Source organism: Rhamphochromis sp. 'chilingali', assembly GCF_963969265.1.
Source record: "Rhamphochromis sp. 'chilingali' genome assembly, chromosome: 9".
NCBI lineage: Eukaryota > Metazoa > Chordata > Actinopteri > Cichliformes > Cichlidae > Rhamphochromis > Rhamphochromis sp. 'chilingali'.
This window is the reverse complement of record NC_137936.1, coordinates 35113854-35132523: the sequence shown is the minus strand read 5'-3', so window position 1 is coordinate 35132523 and position 18670 is coordinate 35113854. Positions and strand designations below refer to the sequence as shown.

General features: G+C 40.9%; 1 protein-coding gene across 1 annotated transcript in view; it reads right to left on the bottom strand.

Annotated features, from left to right (window-relative positions):
- LOC308403046 (A-type voltage-gated potassium channel KCND3-like) overlaps positions 1-16306 on the bottom strand; it is a 108568-nt gene extending 92262 nt beyond the window's left edge. The window contains exons 1-3 of the mRNA XM_080892283.1: positions 16167-16306; positions 2994-3443; positions 951-2110 (exon numbers count right to left, since the gene is read on the bottom strand). Coding sequence (XP_080748409.1) covers positions 951-2053 — 1103 coding nt within the window. The 5' untranslated portion in view covers positions 2054-2110; positions 2994-3443; positions 16167-16306. The remainder of the gene's footprint in view (positions 1-950; positions 2111-2993; positions 3444-16166) is intronic.
- Positions 16307-18670: the final 2364 nt, after the last annotated feature.

Here is an 18670-nt window from a genome sequence, read left to right as displayed (position 1 = left end):
AGTAGTACACTCGACCAAACTTCGGGAACACTTTTAAGTTCACCTTGCCATTCATGGCACAGAATCTCAGCGAGCTCGAAGGAAAGATTACGAGCAGAGTGGAATCATAATAAAGGTGACAGAGGATGCCTCATGGGACGCTTTGCCTCCAGGCGTACAGAAGAAAATCTCACTTTATAATGCAGTTAAATTATTTCACGCTTGCAAAGCATTTTTTAACTGAAGCTTTAGCTGTGCATACGGAGCTCCTGGTTTAGCCCCAATTAGCAAAAGGAAAATTTGTTGAAAAAACTGTAGAAAAGCTATTGTTTGTCCTCTGAAAACAATCAAACTTACTATTTATTCAAAGATGATTAGAAGTCATGCCATAAGAGTGTGGAGGTGGAAAAGAGTTGTTAGTTAATTGGAGGGTTATGAATAGAACTGTTTGTTTCAATATTAGTAAAAATGTTCAAATGTTTTGGTTGTGGCAACCTAATGACATGTGGAAACTTTTTTTTCCATGAATTTACACTGATCAAAAAAGAAACTACAAGATGTGGCTCTGCATGAGCTGTACATCCCTTGCACAAATACAAATCTATTATCTGAGCATCTACTTGTGTATTGCATGTATTCAAACAGTGTCTTCTTATTTGGAGAGCTCTAACTAAGGCAAACAAAACGCCATGAATGTTTGTGCTGATAGATAAATGCTACACTCCCCACCATTAATCACACTGGCAGTTTCAAATAAGCTGTAGCGTACTGAAGTATGGGGGAAGGCTGTCTTAATGCTCATTTGAAATTCAAAGTGGTTTTCATAAATTATTCAGTTTATTAAAATCATAAGCAACTCTGTTATAATTCCACAAACAAAAATACACATATACCACAATGTGTAACTGTGTGTGAATGCATTTACCTGTGTCAGTGTGCGTGTGTGGGGGTTGCATATGTCTATTACTCACCCCAGCGTCGTCATGGTGACAATAGTGTACCAGAATGAAGCTGGGATGCTGGTGAACTTGCTGGAGCTGGAGCCCTTCTCTGCATAAAACATGACCGTGGCAAAGATGATGATGGCCATGGTGAGTGAGAAGAGGAGGAAGCCCAGCTCTGAAGCGCAGCTCTTGAGTGTATAACCCAGGATCCGCAGGCCTTGCGAGTGGCGGGAGAACTTGAAGATACGAAACACTCGAAACACACGCAGTGTCACGAAGGCGCCGCTGACATCCTCGTTGTTGGTCATCACTAGACCAATATAATATGGCAAGATAGCCACCACGTCGATGATGCTCATCACAGAGCGCATGAAGCGGTAACGACTAGGTGCGGCAAACAAGCGCAACAGATACTCCACGGTGAAAATCATAACACAGGCGGTGTCCATGCAGAAGAACGCAACAGTGTAGCGTTCGCCACATGGCATGTCTTTCTGATTGGCAGTAGCACCACAGGGCACGGTCTCCACCACATTCGTAATGACCGAGACAGCAATGAAGAACCCAGTGACATAGTAAAAGACCAGGGCCATGGTGGAGGTGTGGGGGTTTTCAAAGGCGCGCCACATGGTCTCTCTGAAGTTCATGTTGGGCATCTTCAGGTCCATATTCTCTTCCTGATCATCCTGCAGCCGCTCTAAGTTCTCCCTCTTTCTGTCCTTGTATTCTTCATAGCAGCAGTCACCGATGATCTCAGGTATGATGCCAAAGAAAGTCAGCTCCTCATCATAGGCCGAGATGCACTCGTGACGAGGATAATGGAGCTTTCCCGTTCGGTAAAAGTTGAGAATGCTTCTGAAGGCGTCAGGGTCCCGGTCGAAAAAGTACTCCTTGGTTTCCTCGTTGTAAAAGAAATCTTTCTCAGAACTGCCCAGTAGGGTGTCTGGGTAGCGGTCCAATGTTGTTCTCCAGGTCTGAAAACGACGGCCGCTGACATTGAGGATGATAAGTTCATCTTGTTTCTTGCTGTTGTCTCTTGGCGCGATAGGCATGGGGCAGTTGGCCACAGGCATCCAGCCAATTGCTGCAGCCCTGGCAAAGGGGAGCCACGCTGCTACTCCTGTTGCCATTGTGAAGCAAAGTCTTCCACACCTTCAGACTTAACTGCCCTGAAAATGATCTGGCATCTGAAGAAGAAAACACAAAAAAGGGAATGTGGATAATTAACAGCAACACATTCAGTCTTCAACCAAATGACCAGTGCTGACCATCAAGGTGCTGTGTACCATCATGCCTATTCTACTATGAGTTTCAAAACATTTTTCCTCTCTGTTAAATCTCCTTTCACTTTCAGCAGTCTCTTGTTTAAATATCTGAAAATGTCATCTATACAAAATGCCACCTGAGCTGCTAAAAATGGAAAGAACAGCTAAAGGTGGATGTAAAAGTTTGTGTGAAATGTAAAATCTGATTTCTATGAAAAAAATAAAATGTGCACGAGTTCGACTTAGACCACAATGAATTGGTATGCATGTGAATCAAATGACTCGCCTTTTGTGTCCAAGCCTATGTCGAAAAGGAACAATTAGATGTACAATTTAACCAGCATCAGCGACATTAAGAAACAACTATAAGGCTTCTGTTCTGAGCAGCTTCATTAACTATCCTACGGTGAAAAACAGTGACAGCCAAACCTGTTGAATCTAAATAAGGAGGAAATCTACTTCAGAGTTCTCCATGCGCTGATAACGTTACGCGGTTTTCCCTGTTAGAATTTTAAAGTACATAAATTACACAATGACCTGATGACGTTTCTTTACTGACTTGTATTACCTGGTCGAGTATAAGCAAACATCTTGTGTCCGTGCACGTTATACTCAAAACGTGACAAAAAGTGATTCTGAAACGTTCACGCCTTAGAAACACCGCTTTTCGCCTCCAGCGCACGAATCGCACAACTTCCCCAACAAACGCATTTATTCACCTGATAAATGCAAATTTCTAAATTTATATCAGCCCTTCCAAAGATAAGAACTGAATAAAAGGGTCGGCGAAAACAGGAATACTCACAGAAAAGGAGATGGAGTGGAGGAGGGAACAAAATCCCAACTCTTCCAAACCGAGTCCTCAGTTGTAAGTGAGAAAGGATGAGCTCGGATCCATCCAGCGAGCTGAGGCAGCGAGCAACACCTCTCTTCTTCACCTCGGTCGATCGGCAGACTCCCGCACCGAGCAGAGCGAAAAAACTGAAAGCAGCAGAATTAACCGCAAGACTCTGAAGAAACGGTCTGTGTCTGACGGATTCTACATCCTGCCTTCTTTGATTCCCCGTCACTGTTTGAAAAAGTGAAATGTGATGGAGAGGAGACGCACGCTTCCCTTCCTTCACCACAAAGTACAATGTACGACTCGCTCGCTGTGCCAGCTCCGTGTCATCAGTCCTCCTCCCCTCTGCCTCACTTTGCCATCATCTGTGACAGACTTCAACTCACTTGGCACTTCCAGTATGGTGGTGATGCACTGTAAAGCAGAACGTGACGTTGTGATGCAGGAAACTGGACTTGATCAATCAATCAACTTTAAATCCGATTTAAAATTTCAAGTTATGCATTTGTTTACTCATTATTATTTTTATAATCTCAAAATGAAAAATAAACCCTGTTGGCAGACAAAAAACTTCTATTCTTCTTCTATTATTATTATTATTATTATTATTATTATTAGTAGTAGTAGTAGTAGTAGTAGTAGTAGTAGTAGTAGTAGTATTATCAATAATTCCCCTTTGCACATGTTTCATGCCATGCAGGCCTAATGTTTTACACCCCGCCTTAACCTGCTTGGTACCCTTGTTAACGTTTGACCTTAACAAGTCCCTCATCTAAATGATCAAATCGTCCTTTCACAAACAAGCAAACAAACAGCTCGGAAGACTTCCTCCAAGCTGAAGAATTATAGAAACTCTGCTTTTGCCTTTTCCTGTGGAGATGAAAAAATAAAACCTTGCCTTACAGTGTCAAAGGTGTGCGCCCTCATCTCCTTTTATGAAGTCAGTTATATTGCCACTTGATGCGTTGGCATGCTGCTGACAGTTTTCTCGTGGACAAAATATTTGACAAAACAGCGCTTGTTTGGAAGGAATTTAAAAATACCTCTGTCTGTGTTGTCTGAAGAAATGTAATATACTCCCCCCCCCCCCCCCCCCTTTTTTTTTTTTTTTTTACACAAATCTGCTCGAAGGTATAACGGTTAGATTGTTTCTCTGGCATAACTTTCATTTTGGAACTGTTCCTATACCAAATGTCAAGACAAGATTGTCAGCCAGCGGTAATTCATCGATTAAGTGTTTGCTGGGACATGACAGATATTCAGGTTTTTGCACTTTTAAAAAAGGGGAAAAGTTTGCATTAGAAAGCAGGAAGGGTAGCGGGAAGGTGGCAAAAACACATCTAACCTTTACCTCGAATGTTGGAACGTGACTGTTGCTCAAAGCCACTTTAAAGTTTTATTTTAATTTCTTGTTTACTTTCATTTTTTATTTATGGTAGGTGACATTTTGGCATATAACTGCTTGTTAGGGATAGGACAACAACGTGTTTTGAGTTAAAATACAGCTTTTTACTAAATTAAACACACAGAGCTCAGTGTTTGTTTTCAGGTACTACTTTCCATCATGAGTACAGGTGGGACACCCGTGGTGCATATTATGCAGTGATTAACACAGCAGCTAGAGGTCACTTTAAAACATCACCATGTACTCTAGGACGTAATATTAAAAACTGCTGTCTTGTATTTTCATTTAAACGATGTTAAATTACCTTAAAATGCATCGTGGTGTAAAGTAATAAAGTGCTGTTACATACAGTCATGTGAAAAAGACTTTTTACAGGACCCTGTGCAGCCCTTTGAAAGCCTGGGTATACCCCATGATTCAGTAGCTTGTATTGCAGCTAAACTACATTTAGCTGCAATAATTTGAAGTAATAAATTTCAGTATGACTTTAACATGCTTTAACATCATTATGGAGGAATTTTGCCCACTTTTCTTCTAAATGTTGCTTCAGTTCATTAGAGTTTGTGAGCATTTGTTTATGCAAGTCCCACAACAGCATTTTAGGCCAGTTGAGGTCTGGATTTTGACAGGGCCATTGCTGCACCTTGATGCTTTTGCAGCCATTCTGTTGTAGATTTGCTGGTGTGCTTGGGATCATTGTCTTCTTGTATGATCCAAGTTCAGCCAAGCTTTAGTTGCTAGAGAGATTGCCTGACATTTGCCTCCTGAACACTTTGGTAGCCTATACATGGTTAACTGAATGACTCCAAGGTGACTAGGTCCCATGGCTGCAAATCAAGATTCAAATTGTCATCCCTCCACCAGAGTGCTTTGTGCTGATCTGCTCTGTATGTTTTCGTCAAGCTTGGTGCTGCGTATTATGGCAAAACATTTCCACAATGGTCTCATCTTTCTGAAGGACATCTTTTGATTTGTTAAGATGCAACCTCGCAAACCCAAGCTTTATGGCATGCTCTTTTAAGAGAGACAAGGCTTTTATTGGAAACCCTTCCAAACAAGCCATACATATTCAGACTTGTATGGAGCGGTTGGTCCTGGCTCAGCTTCGGCGCCTAATAAGCTCATCACTGGACCCACTTCAGTTTGCCTACCAGCCTGGCATTGGAGCGGATGATGCCGTCATTCACCTCCTACATCGTTCCCTCGCTCACCTGGAGACCGCTGGAAGCACTGTGAGAATCATGTTCTTTGATTTCTCCAGTGCCTTCAACACCATTCTTCCCTCGGTTCTAAAGGACAAGCTGGTGAACTCTGGAGTGGACCATCACCTCACTACCTGGATTTTGGACTACCTCACCGACCGACCACAGTATGTGAGGACTCAGGGCTGTGTGTCGGACAGGGTCGTCTGCAGTACGGGGGCCCCACAGGGAACGGTTCTGGCTCCGTTCCTCTTCACCATCTACACTGCAGACTTCTCCCACAATTCCACCCAGTGCTTCCTGCAGAAGTTCTCTGATGACTCTGCAATAGTCGGCCTCATCACTGATGGGGACGACAAGGAGTACAGAGGTCTGACCCAAGACTTTGTGGACTGGTGCCAGCTGAACTACCTCCAGATCAACGCCAGTAAAACCAAGGAACTGGTGGTAGACTTCCGCAGGCACAAGCATTCTCCACTGCAACCACTGAACATCCAAGGTATGGACATTGAGGCTGTGGACAGCTACAGGTACCTTGGTGTTCATCTGAACAATAGACTGGACTGGACTCATAACTCAGACGCCCTCTACAGGAAAGGGCAGAGCAGGCTGTACCTGCTGCGGAGACTCAGGTCGTTTGGGGTGGAGGGCCCACTCCTGAAGACCTTCTATGACTCTGTGGTGGCTTCTGCTATCTTTTATGGCGTGGTCTGCTGGGGCGGCAGCATCTCTGCTGGGGACAGGAAGAGACTGAACAGGGTGATCCGAAGGGCCAGCTCTGTTCTAGGATGCCCTCTGGACCCAGTGGAGGTGGTGAGTGACAGGAGAACGGCGGCTAAGCTGTCATCTCTGTTGGACAACGTCTCCCACCCCATGCAGCAGACTGTGACAGCACTGAGCAGCTCCTTCAGTGGGAGACTGCGGCACCCACGGTGTGGGACGGAGAGATTTCGCAGGTCTTTCCTCCCCACTGCTGTCAGACTCCATAATAAAGACTTTAACTGATCAAGCACACACATCCATACATATGCAATAATACTAAGTGCAATAATCCTTTCTGTCATCGTTGTATTTTTACTCAGTTGTATATAGTATTTGTATTTGTATTCTATTTTTATCTTATTGTATATTTATTTTATTTTATTCTACTGTATATAGTATTTTATTTTATTCTATTCTGTACAGTTGTGTACTGTATTTATTCTTATTGTATTCTAATTTTTGCCTCATAACTTTTGCACTGTCCACTTCCTGCTGTGACAAAACAAATTTCCCACCTGTGGGACTAATAAAGGTTATCTTATCTTATCTTGTTCCAGTTGTATTGTTATGAACTTTAAGATCTAACATACTAGCTGAGGCCTGTAGATTCTGAGATGAAGCTCTTTATTTTATTCATTGAATTTCATTCTAGGATACTGGCATACATTAAACACAATGTCGCATTTAGACCACAAACAGTCCATAAAGGAGTGTTTTTGTAATGTAACAGCCTTACTCTTTCATCCATGCTACACTACGTGATTTATAAAGAAACGATATTGGCGTTGCGAAAAACTAAAAGTCAATTACACGTTCTGAATAATGCAATATGCCGAAAGAAATCACCTTAAATTTGTGCCATTTGATGACTCATTTGATGATGAGTGGTAATTTCAAAACACATAATTTGGGCAGACTTAAAATACAAGCAGTAATGCAAAAAGTCCTCAGTAATAATCAAAACAGTGTGATGCAGTTTATTATACCTTAGTGATGCATATTCCTGGAAGAATTTTCTATTAAATCCAGACAACCCAGCTGACACAGAGCAGACTGTCCAGATATTTTTGTTGGTACATAAAAGCAAAGTACCGCATGAACAATTTAGAGTAGTAGCTAGCTAAAATCACAGGACACCTCTCATTATGATTTTTTTAAACACAGTTAATGTGAAAGAAATACAGGGCAGGATTATAATGCAGTAATCCAATTGTTAAATGCTTTTAACTATTGGTCTCTTATACTGTACAAGAGAATAACATTAATATAAAGCAGCACCAAAAACTCCATCCTCTATAATTTTTCCTCAAATAAGCCTTCATCTTCAAACTGTGAGCCAAAGCAGAGAGGGGGTGTCAAAGGAAGCCCTACAGAGCCTCGCCATCAGCTAGGAAGAAGCAGCAATCCCCACTAGCTACTTCTATCTTACACTTTAATCCCAGGCAGCATGGTCTGAACGTATAGACGCCTCAGGGGACTGCTGGGGCTGGACGAGGAAGGCCTTTGAATGGATGGCCTTGTCTGTGGCTGTTGGAGGGGAGAGTCAGAGGGAGAAAATGAAAGGGAGAGAGAGGCTGTGTGGCTTTGGTATTAAGACAGATAGGCTATTGATGGACTCCAGTACATTCAGATATTCAGATCAAGTTCTGCCACATGATGTACAACATCATGCCCAGGATTTAAAATTTTAAGTTGCATGGATTTTTCACACAGGGGTTTGCTTTTGTTTTATCTACCATGTTATGGTGCTGTGGCACATTTGTAAACCAGTTTTCCAATTTTCCTGTATAAATCTGTAAAATTTAGTGTAAACATAGAAGTTTATGCGTTGTATGTTAAGTGATATGCACACCAAGTCAAATAAAATGTAGGTAAATGTGCACTATTCCAAAATCTATCACTGTTCCCTGCATAACAAAGACAAAAATAAATAAATAAATGAAAACATTCAGCCTAAAAATAAAGACTAATGCAATTGTTATCATTGTCTGCATCAGAATTATATATTAATATATTAAATAATTTGACATACTATTACCTCAATCTGTCAATTGCCTGATGATTTCTCATACTCTTTACTGTGACACGTTCAAAGCTTTTGGGTGCCATCTGAACTTTAGAGAATACATTTACTAGCAATTTTTCACAGTACTTTACATTAACTAGTGACAGTAGAGACTTTCAAATATTCACCAAAATATAGGATAGCGGGAAAATGTCGTTTAAAATTAATTGTGTGGATATTTTTTTGACAAAATTGCATTTTTGGCAATGTGCTCTTTTTTTCATTGATAAAATTGTAACAGCATATTAAGGTTTAGTTTAATCTTTGTAATTAGATTAAAAAAATACAGGTGCATTCAGACTATATGCGTCATACGTTCCAATCTTTCACAATGACTGGGAAATATCTTAAATAGTTAATTGCCCATAAGGCTGAGTTTTGAAGGTTTTTCTCATGTCACTGTCCTTCACCTGGGGCAATGCTTGCTGAGTGCATGAGAGATATTTGTATGTCATTTAGTCTTTTTATAGCCCCTTATAAAACAGAAAAAACAATCTCTACAAGGGTACCACATTTATTTGGATTGATTTAAACTTGAGTGTGTGTGTGTGTGTGTGTGTGTGTGTGTGTGTGTGTGTGTGTGTGTGTGTGTGTGTGTGTGTGTGTGTGTGTGTGTGGCACAGTTGTTGGTGACAGATGAGCTGTTCTGAGCATTTCAGAACCTGCTAATCAGCTGCATTTTTCCCCACACAACAGAGAACATTCTAAAAAAGAGAAAATATCCAGTGAGCATTCACTCTGTGTGGGAAAATGTGTTGTTGATGCCAGAGGTCAGAGGAGAATGGCCAGAATGCTTTAAATTGATAGGGAGTTAACAGAAACTCATTAGAACCAAGAAATACAGAAGAGCATCTCCAAATGCAGAAGAGCATCTCATCTCTAAATGCAGAAGAGCATCTCTAAATGCTAAACATATCAAACTTGAGGCAGATGGGCTACAGCACAGGTGCCACTCATCTCAGTTAAGAACAGGAAACTCTGGATAGAATTTACACAGATTCACTAAAACGGGATAGCAGAAGATTGGAGAAATGTTGTTTGGTCTAATAAGCTTCAATTCAATTCAGATGGTAGGATCAGAATTTGTCAGAAACGACATCAAAGCATGGATCCATTCTGCCCTGTATCAGTGGTTCAGGCTGCTGGTAGGTATGATGTTGTGCGGGTTATTTTCTTCACACACTTTGGGGCCATTAATACCAACTGAGCATCATTTAAACACCACAGCCTATCTGAGTATTATTACTGACCATGTCCATCCATTTTTGACTGTGTCCCCATCGTCTCATGGCTGCTTCCAGCCAGATAAGGCACTGTTCCACATCATCTCCGGCTGGTTTCTCGAACATGGAATGAGTTCACTATACTCAAATGGCCTCCATTCACTAGAGCTCAGTGCAAAGAGCACCTTTTGGGATGTGGTGGAATCGGAGATCACGGATGTGAAGCCAACAGATCGGCTGCAAATATGTGATGTTATCATATCAATATGAACCAAAATCTGAGAGGAATGTTTCCAGCACTTTCTGAATCTATGCAATGATCCAACTCATCCAACTCAGTACTAGCAAGGTGTACCTATAGTGGGCAGTGAGTTAGTTTCAGGTTTGCATGGACATTTTTTTTCTCTGTACTTCAACTGCTGTATTAGTCCACAAGGAAATAAAAATAATTCAAGGTCTCAAACACATATGAAGTATTATGTGTGCAGAAGTCGGCTGAGACGATGGTCACGCTTGCTTTAACATACTAGAACTCTGACTTCACCTTCACGGTCAGAATACACTTGAATAAATGAAATGATTAACAATGTCATCTTCATTTAAAATGAACTATTATCACCTTACAGCCATTCTCACTGATTGTTGGTTAATAACTTATGTTTAGGAATAAAAAAAAAAGAATCATTAACATAAATAAACAGGTGGTAATTATGTTGCGTTTGAATCCAGAGAATCCAAACTGCTTAAATGAAATTATTTAATATAAAAAGTGTGACAGAACATTTTTATTCATTGCTGCAGTGATCCGAAGCTCACAACAGCATTTGAGCTTTTATCTGGACTTTTTTTTTTTTTTTTAACTAGCACAGCCTACAGCTTTTTCAGTTTTTTGATTCTCTTTCACAGACATCATCAGTGAGAATTTTACTGCCTAAAAGGCTCAAAAACATTTATGATCTGAAAGAAATGAAAAGGAAGAAGTTACAGGACTTGTAAACATAAAGCGGCTATGTCACACGTTCCCTTTAAGAACTGGTGAAGATCAAAGCAGAAAAGGGGAAAGAAGCACAAGCAACACAACTCCAGGTCAATGCAATTTTGCTAATATGTTGCAGACGTATGAATATATTTAATTATATTACTATACTTGCATTGTAGATATGTATTTGCCTTTATAGCATATTTAATATTTTGTGTATAAGCCCAGCGAATGCACATGGAGATTAACTGTTAGCAAAATCTAGTGCAAGGCAACTTTTCTCTTGTGAGATCAATATTTTAGTGGATGGTTCCTGACAAATAATGAATAAAACTAAAACTATTCACATTAGCTTCATGAAGTGATGATACATTAGTGTTGTGTTGATAGGCTGCTAAGAACTCTATCAAAGGGAAAAAATTGATTAATGCATGATTGAAGCATCAAGGATAATTGATTTTATTTTTAAAAGGGATTATTTGCATCCATTTACTTTGTGATGCCATGATGAAAACCAATAACATGATATTTTCATAGTTTACTCTGCACCATCTCACACGGCACAGCTCATATACATAATATCCCTCGATATATGACCCATGATGATTGCAAATGATTTCATTTGGACTTTCTGCCAAGCCTCAGTCCAATGAATATTAATCATGAGTACAAATGTTGTAAATATAGTGGTTTTAATGTCCCTCTTTATTTGGTAAAACCCTTTCTACAGCAATTACTACAGCCATTTAACATTCATTACTGCAAGATGCATGGTACTGTTATTCAAGATACATGCAGTGGAAATTCAAAATGGAATAAAGGCAGATATTTCTTCCTTGTTGAAGTAAAGAAACCCTTTTTAATAGCTGTTAGAAAAAGAGATACAATAGGTTGAAAGGGGGATTGAAAAAAGGTAGCAGTCAAATCAAATCAAATCAAATCACTTTTATTGTCACATCACATGTGCAGGCACACTGGCACAGCACATGCGAGTGAAAAGGAAATAAAGGCAATGAGGTGGACATGGGCCAAAGGTGTTTTCTGATCAGTTTCAATGCATGAACAACTGGAGAAGCAGAGCAAGAAGGTAAAACATGTAGAAAAGATAGTGAAATCGTGACTATGCCAAATACAAAGATTGCATTTACAAAGGAGAGAAAGCAGCTCAGATAATCAGTTTGCTACAGAGCCAAAAAAAGAGAACAAAAAACAATGTGGGTGTGGATTAATAAATTCACAGGGACCCCAGTAGCCTTGATTGTACTTGAGTAGTCATCTTATGACTCACTTACAAAACATCAAAGCCCACCCCTCATTATCCAAAACATAAAGCCACACTACAGAGTAACAAGCATGTGAATCCCGTTCATCCAGCCTACTGCAGGGATGCAAAGAAAATGCACAATCTGAAAAGACTCATCAACTGCAGTGTTGACCAACATCTTAGGACCGGCTGCTGTGTAGCAGCTGCTCATGAAAGCCCACCACTTAGAGAGAAATGATTTTGACTCTGGGAACCTCTTAAGCTTTGAGCAGCAGAGCAAATAAACACCACACAAAAATCCTGCGTGAAATTCATAACAGCCAATAGTGCACGCACAAAACAGATTCAAATCAGGTGGGGGTGGGATGAGGAATTCAAATGTAAACGCAGTACCCCGCCATAAGGATGAAATGGTGAATAGAAAGCTTTGTGGCAGAGTGTTAAAGCTTGTTTGTCAACAGCAAATGGACCCAGAAAATGCAGGTGTGTTAAAGTAACAGACAATTTAAGCAATTAGACACTAAAGCATTGATGGTAGTCGACTCTAATGGTGATGCAAATGATCCTTTCTGAAGGTTGTTTGTTTATGACATACTTCTGTGGATATTTAGTGGTAAATTTTACATTTGCATTCACCCATGTTTTTAAATTATATACAGCCTATGGAAAACCCATCAGCAGCAGGGCTGACACAGACCCATCTATTGATGCTGTAACTGTCACATGAATAACTCCAACCCACCATTTAAAGGACAAAGCCAACTTTGCAATCTGAAAGCAAATGTGTGAAGATGCAGAGCACTGCGTGTTTATGTGGTGAAAAAGCCCCAGCAAAAGAGACAAAACCTTGTACTGTACAATAGAGAAAATTAAGAGGAGATATAGTGATTCTACCATTATATTTCATTGCCCTTCAGAAAATCGCAACGTTATCGTAGTTCAGTGCTTTAATTAAAACTCTAATGAGCACACTGGATGGTCCAAGAACTCCAAGGCTGATTTATGACAAAGTTATAAATTACACAGAGTAATGAATATTTTCAATTATAGCAGTCCTGGCTGACAAAAATCATCAGCCTCAGTGCGTTCAAATGTGACAAACCTCACTCTCTGAAAGTTTAGCGCGATTTCATGTGAGAGGCACAAGAATTTTCTAATTCTTGTCTTGTATTACAGCAACATGTATGCCCACACACACGCACATAAAAACGTGCTGATAGATGAAAATGCTAAAACAGTAGGATCTTATAGCCCAACCTCCTGTTGGGTTACTAATCGTCTGCATCATAATAATATGTACCAGTTCCTCAAAAACATCAAAGCACTAAGCATTATGACTTTAAATCTCACTTTTCAAAAATGTGCTAAAATACTCAAAAATGTTGATATTAGTGTTTGAATTAGACTTAAATGCAAAATAGCAGATTATTATGTATCTACACGTTTGACACACACTGACAAACATCAGCATGTGTGCAAGATTTCATAGTTTTCTAATAGTTTTAACTATTTCACTCAATTCCACAGACGTGAACCTCATGGTGGCTCACCAGAATAAATCAGAGGAAAAAATGGATGCAAGTTTCATATTTCATGTGAATTAACCTGCATCAAAGCAGTGAGCTGACTGGTCAAGAGACCAACATTATGTTCCCTTATTGTTCAGTCATACTAGCTTAAAAATAAGTGACTGCAATCACCTTGCAACTAGTTGCCTGGTGGTCGGACTCAGACTGACTGCAAATATACAATACAATGTATTACAACAGCATTAGATAAAATCCTATGCAAACCTCTGCAACGGCTTCCAAATATGTCAAAAAATATATAAATATAAAAATATAAAAAGTTGCATAAAACACAAAAATATAAAAAACATACAAAAATTCTAACAGAAATTCTGCACATTTTCACATTCTGCAGGAAATCACGGCACAATGCATTCACCTAAAAAATGCACTGTTCCCAGCAGTCTTTAGTGCAGTCATGACCTTTGAATAAAGAATATTTTTAAATCTTTTTGTCTGTGTTTTAATTGCTCTGAAACATCTGCCCGAGGGCAGCAGTTCAAATCAAAAGTGTCTAACTTGAGAAAGGTCTTTTATTATTATTATTATTTTTTTTTTGAGGCAGCAGGAACTGTAAGTTCTTTTGTGTAGTTACTGGGAACGGGCTGAATTCATTTTTTTCTCATCTAATCGATAACCAGTTCCTAGATTTTGATTGCCATCCAATTTACAAATGGATACAATGCCAACATGTTGCAATTGATCTGAGTTAGACTGCACCGATGTGCACTACTCACTTGCATTGCATGTCTGTGCAGTAGGGGATTGAACTATCTTGGTACTTCATGCTGTCTATATTCCTACATAAAAGCAAGGTTGCCAAGTCTTTACTGTCATTGTGCAGCAAATACGTCACTTTTCATGGAGGAATTTGGGGATTGATGTTTCATCTTAACGGGTGTCTGGATGGACTGGAGTATACTGATTTAATGTGGGGGTGAGAAGACACATGGCTTAAACTAATCACAGTAGACAAAACCAGGGAAGCAAAACCAAACACCATAAACACAAGAAGAGGGGCTGACAAAATAAAACAGGAAGTAACAAAACATGAGAACAACCATACTGGGGGAAATTAGCAACTGAATACAGGAAACACAGGAAAGGCCAAGAATAAAAAAACAGGAGACTGTAGCATAAATCTAGGCTGGTAAGAAATGTTGTATTGCTAGATTCTGCATTGTTGATACAGAAAAAAAGAGAGTGGTTGTTACCTTGATTTATGGCAAGTTTCTGACCTCTCTATAAACAGCTGTGTCTCGAATGTGAACAGGGACCGCTATCAGCTACTTGCAACCTAAAAAAGAAATTGTAGAAAAGCACAGCAACACTAACTTTTGTACTTTCTGAAACTGTCCTTACATCAAAAGGACCATCGCCGACTGAAAGTTCAAAATAAAAAGTGTGTGTTTGAAGCAGATAGAGAAAAAAAGAATGAAAGAACGCGAAAATCAAAGAAAGCGATACACTAGCGCCAGTGTTTGAACACTCTGACCAATCAGGCATGGGTCAGTGGCCATATACTCACAATGAAAAGGAAGGTATGATGTTGTGATGACATTTGGATGATATTTTCACAGACCGAGTTAATTTTAGCATGAAAGCTGCATGAATGCTCTGAACTTAATCAGCTTTAAAAGTCAAACACATAAACAACTAAAATGTATTACTTTGATGAGGGCAGTGTCGAGTTCAAATATTATCCTCTTCTCTAAAACAGCGAGCGTGGTTACTTTCCTGTCATTATCGAGTCATTTATTTAACACGGTACCAGACTATTTCGTAAAAGACTTTATTCTGTGAAACACTTACTGAGGATACATTGCTGTAATTTTACAAGATGATTTATAAATACACATTTTAATTCACACTTTACTAGAAATATGCAGCATTTTTTGCAACTGCACAAAAAATACATTTGAAACTCACTTTACACTACTTTGTCCATGGATATTTTACCTTCCATGACTTCCCAGTACTGACTTGATGATATTACACCCAATTTGCATTGGCTATTATTATACCTCATTTATAAAAGCTCTGTCACTAACCTTATTCTGGAGCATTAATTTCCAACTCAATTAGATTAGAGTGAAGTATGACCGAGTACTTAAAATTTTGAGACTGCTGGATTCATTTTTGGCTGTGTCCATTTTTCTTCCTTGCATGGAATGTGCAATATGGGGGAAATACCTTATCTAAATACCAACATCCCTTTGTCATTGATGCTTAAAATTAAATGTTTTAAAGCCTTGTGATGTCCTTCTGTTACTATTGTGTTCTGATTTATTTGTAACTCAGTTCAGATCTTTTGGGTAAAAAACAAAACAACAAAAAAACAACAACATTTTCTCTCATTTGGCTGTCATCTTGGACTTTTCAGTGATCTTTTTACTGATGAAAATGACAGAAAATGGAGCTTATTCTAAGGATCTTTTCCATAGTGAACACTGAAATTATGGCCCGCTATCAAGACTGAAATAGGGCACTGCACAAAAATACCCACGGCAAGAAAGACATAAACAAACAATCTTCTTCAACTGGTCTGATTGTGCCTTTGAGACAATCTGTCTGGTGAGTGATAATGGCAAAGCTAGAGGTAAACACTGCACTATATGAGCAGTCACAGCCTGCCATTTCACATCGAGAAAAAGAATTACTTTACTCACCTGAGAAGTCAAATGGCATTTATTTGAGTCCAGCCACAGATTGTACTTAGCACAAAGACCTTGATGAGTTCTAAATATCTGGTGATGGTTACTTTTACTTGTTGCTCATCTTTTAAAGAGTTACAGAAAAAATATAGTTTCACATTATTTGTTAATTTCTTGGAGTATCTGATCAGATTCTGTTTTTCTGACAGGAATATACCCCTCAAATCCCCTCAAACGGGTCTTTGATTCAGAGAGGGGTGGAGACATGCTTTGAAAGTCCTCCAGGGTTTATGTCTCTGAATCAATAGTGTCACCATTTCAACATAAAAGTGAAAAGTGCCCGGCTTTCAGAGGAATACCCCGGCAGGCTGGCAGGGATACTTCCAGCCGCTCAAAAGGTAATCTAGCCTTTGTGCGTTGCTGACCTACAGCAGACAAGAGCTTCTGGACATCTGGACTCACAACTCCAACAGTTTTATCGCCGATCTCCGACTCATCCCAGAGATCTCCAGAACACCGGAGGCTGCCCACTCTCCCCGGCTGGGCGGAAGTGCACGCAGACGGCGCCGAGATCGTAAACAAAGGCGAGGTAGGCGCGGAGGGCTACGGGCTAAGCTAAAGCTAACACCACACCGGCTGCCTTTACCCAGTATTTTTCTCGCCAATGTCCGTTCTCTGGCAAACAAAATGGATGAGATACGGCTCTCCATCACTAACAACAGACGGATTATGGACTCAAATGTCATGTTTTTCACCGAAACATGGCTGAACAACAGCTGCCCGGACAATGCTATCGAGTTAGCAGGACGCCACACACACCGAGCCGACAGGCTAGCAGATGACTCCGGCAAGACCAGAGGTGGAGGTTTGTGCATTTATATTAACAATGCTTGGTGCATGAACTCCACTACTACTGAGAGTCACTGCTCACCTAATGCGGAGTTTTTAATGGTCAAATGCAGACCTTATTATCTCCCCAGAGAATTCACTTCGATCATACTCACTGCCGTGTATATACCCCCCGACGCTAATGCTAGGTTGGCCATGAAAGAACTTTCTGCAGCCATTAACAAACACCAGAATAAACACCCCGAGGCTGCTTTTATTGTTGCTGGCGACTTCAACCACACCAACTTAAAGACAGTCCTCCCCAGATTCCACCAACATGTCTCCTGCCACACCAGAGGAGACAAGACTTTAGACCATGTGTATTCCAACCTGGCTGGAGCCTACAAAGCCACACCCCTCCCCCACATTGGACAATCGGACCATCTCTCCCTGTTCCTCACACCACGGTATTCACCACTCATCCAACGTGTGAAACCTGCTGTGAGGACAATTAAAGTGTGGCCAGAGGGGACAGACGCAGTGCTCCAGGACAGATTTAAAAACACAGACTGGAATATGTTCACCCACACAGACCTGGACCAGTACGCCTCATCTGTACTGGATTACATCTCCAAAACCACAGACAGTGTCACCACCCAGAAACGGATCACCATGTACCCCAACCAGAAGCCTTGGATGAACCGGGATGTTCGTCTCCTCCTGAAGGCCCGCAACACTGCCTTTAGGTCAGGAGATGCACACGCCTACAGTACAGACATATTCAATCTGTCCTTGGCCCACGCTGTGGTACCGGCCTGCTTCAAATCCACCTCCATCGTCCCGATACCCAAAAACTCCAACCCATCTTGCCTCAATGATTACCGCCCAGTAGCACTCACCCCCATCATCACTAAGTGCTTAGAGCGACTGGTCCTAGCACACTTCAAATCCTGTCTCCCCCCCACCCTGGACCCCCACCAATTCGCATACCGCCGGAACAGGAGCACAGAGGATGCAGTCTCCATCGCAATGCACTCTGTCCTCTCACACCTGGACAACAACAACACCTACGCCAGAATGCTGTTTATAGACTTCAGTTCAGCATTCAATACAATCCACCCCTCACAACTCATCAGGAAACTGACAGACCTGGGCATCAGTTCCCTCATCTGCAAATGGTTACTGGACTTCCTGACCAACCGCCCCCAACATGTCCGGCTGGATAACCGCTGCTCATCTACCATCACAATGAACACCGGTGTACCACAAGGCTGTGTGATCTGTGTGATGAGCCCTTTCCTCTACTCCCTCTTCACCCACGACTGCAGACCTGCTGATGGTTCCAACACCATCATTAAGTTTGCAGATGACACCACGGTGATTGGCCTCATCAGTGACAATGATGAGGCCGCCTACAGGGAGGAGGTGGATCGTCTGGCTGAGTGGTGCGACAGAAACAACCTGCTGCTTAACACCGAGAAGACCAAGGAGCTCATCGTGGACTACAGGAAGAATGCTGACCCACATCCACCCATCCACATTAAGGGGACGGCTGTGGAGCGTGTGAGCAGCTTCAAGTTCCTGGGAGTCCACATCTCCGAGGATCTCACCTGGACGACCAACTGCTCCAAGCTGGTCAAGAAGGCTCACCAGCACCTCTTCTTCTTGAGGACTCTGAGGAAGAACCACCT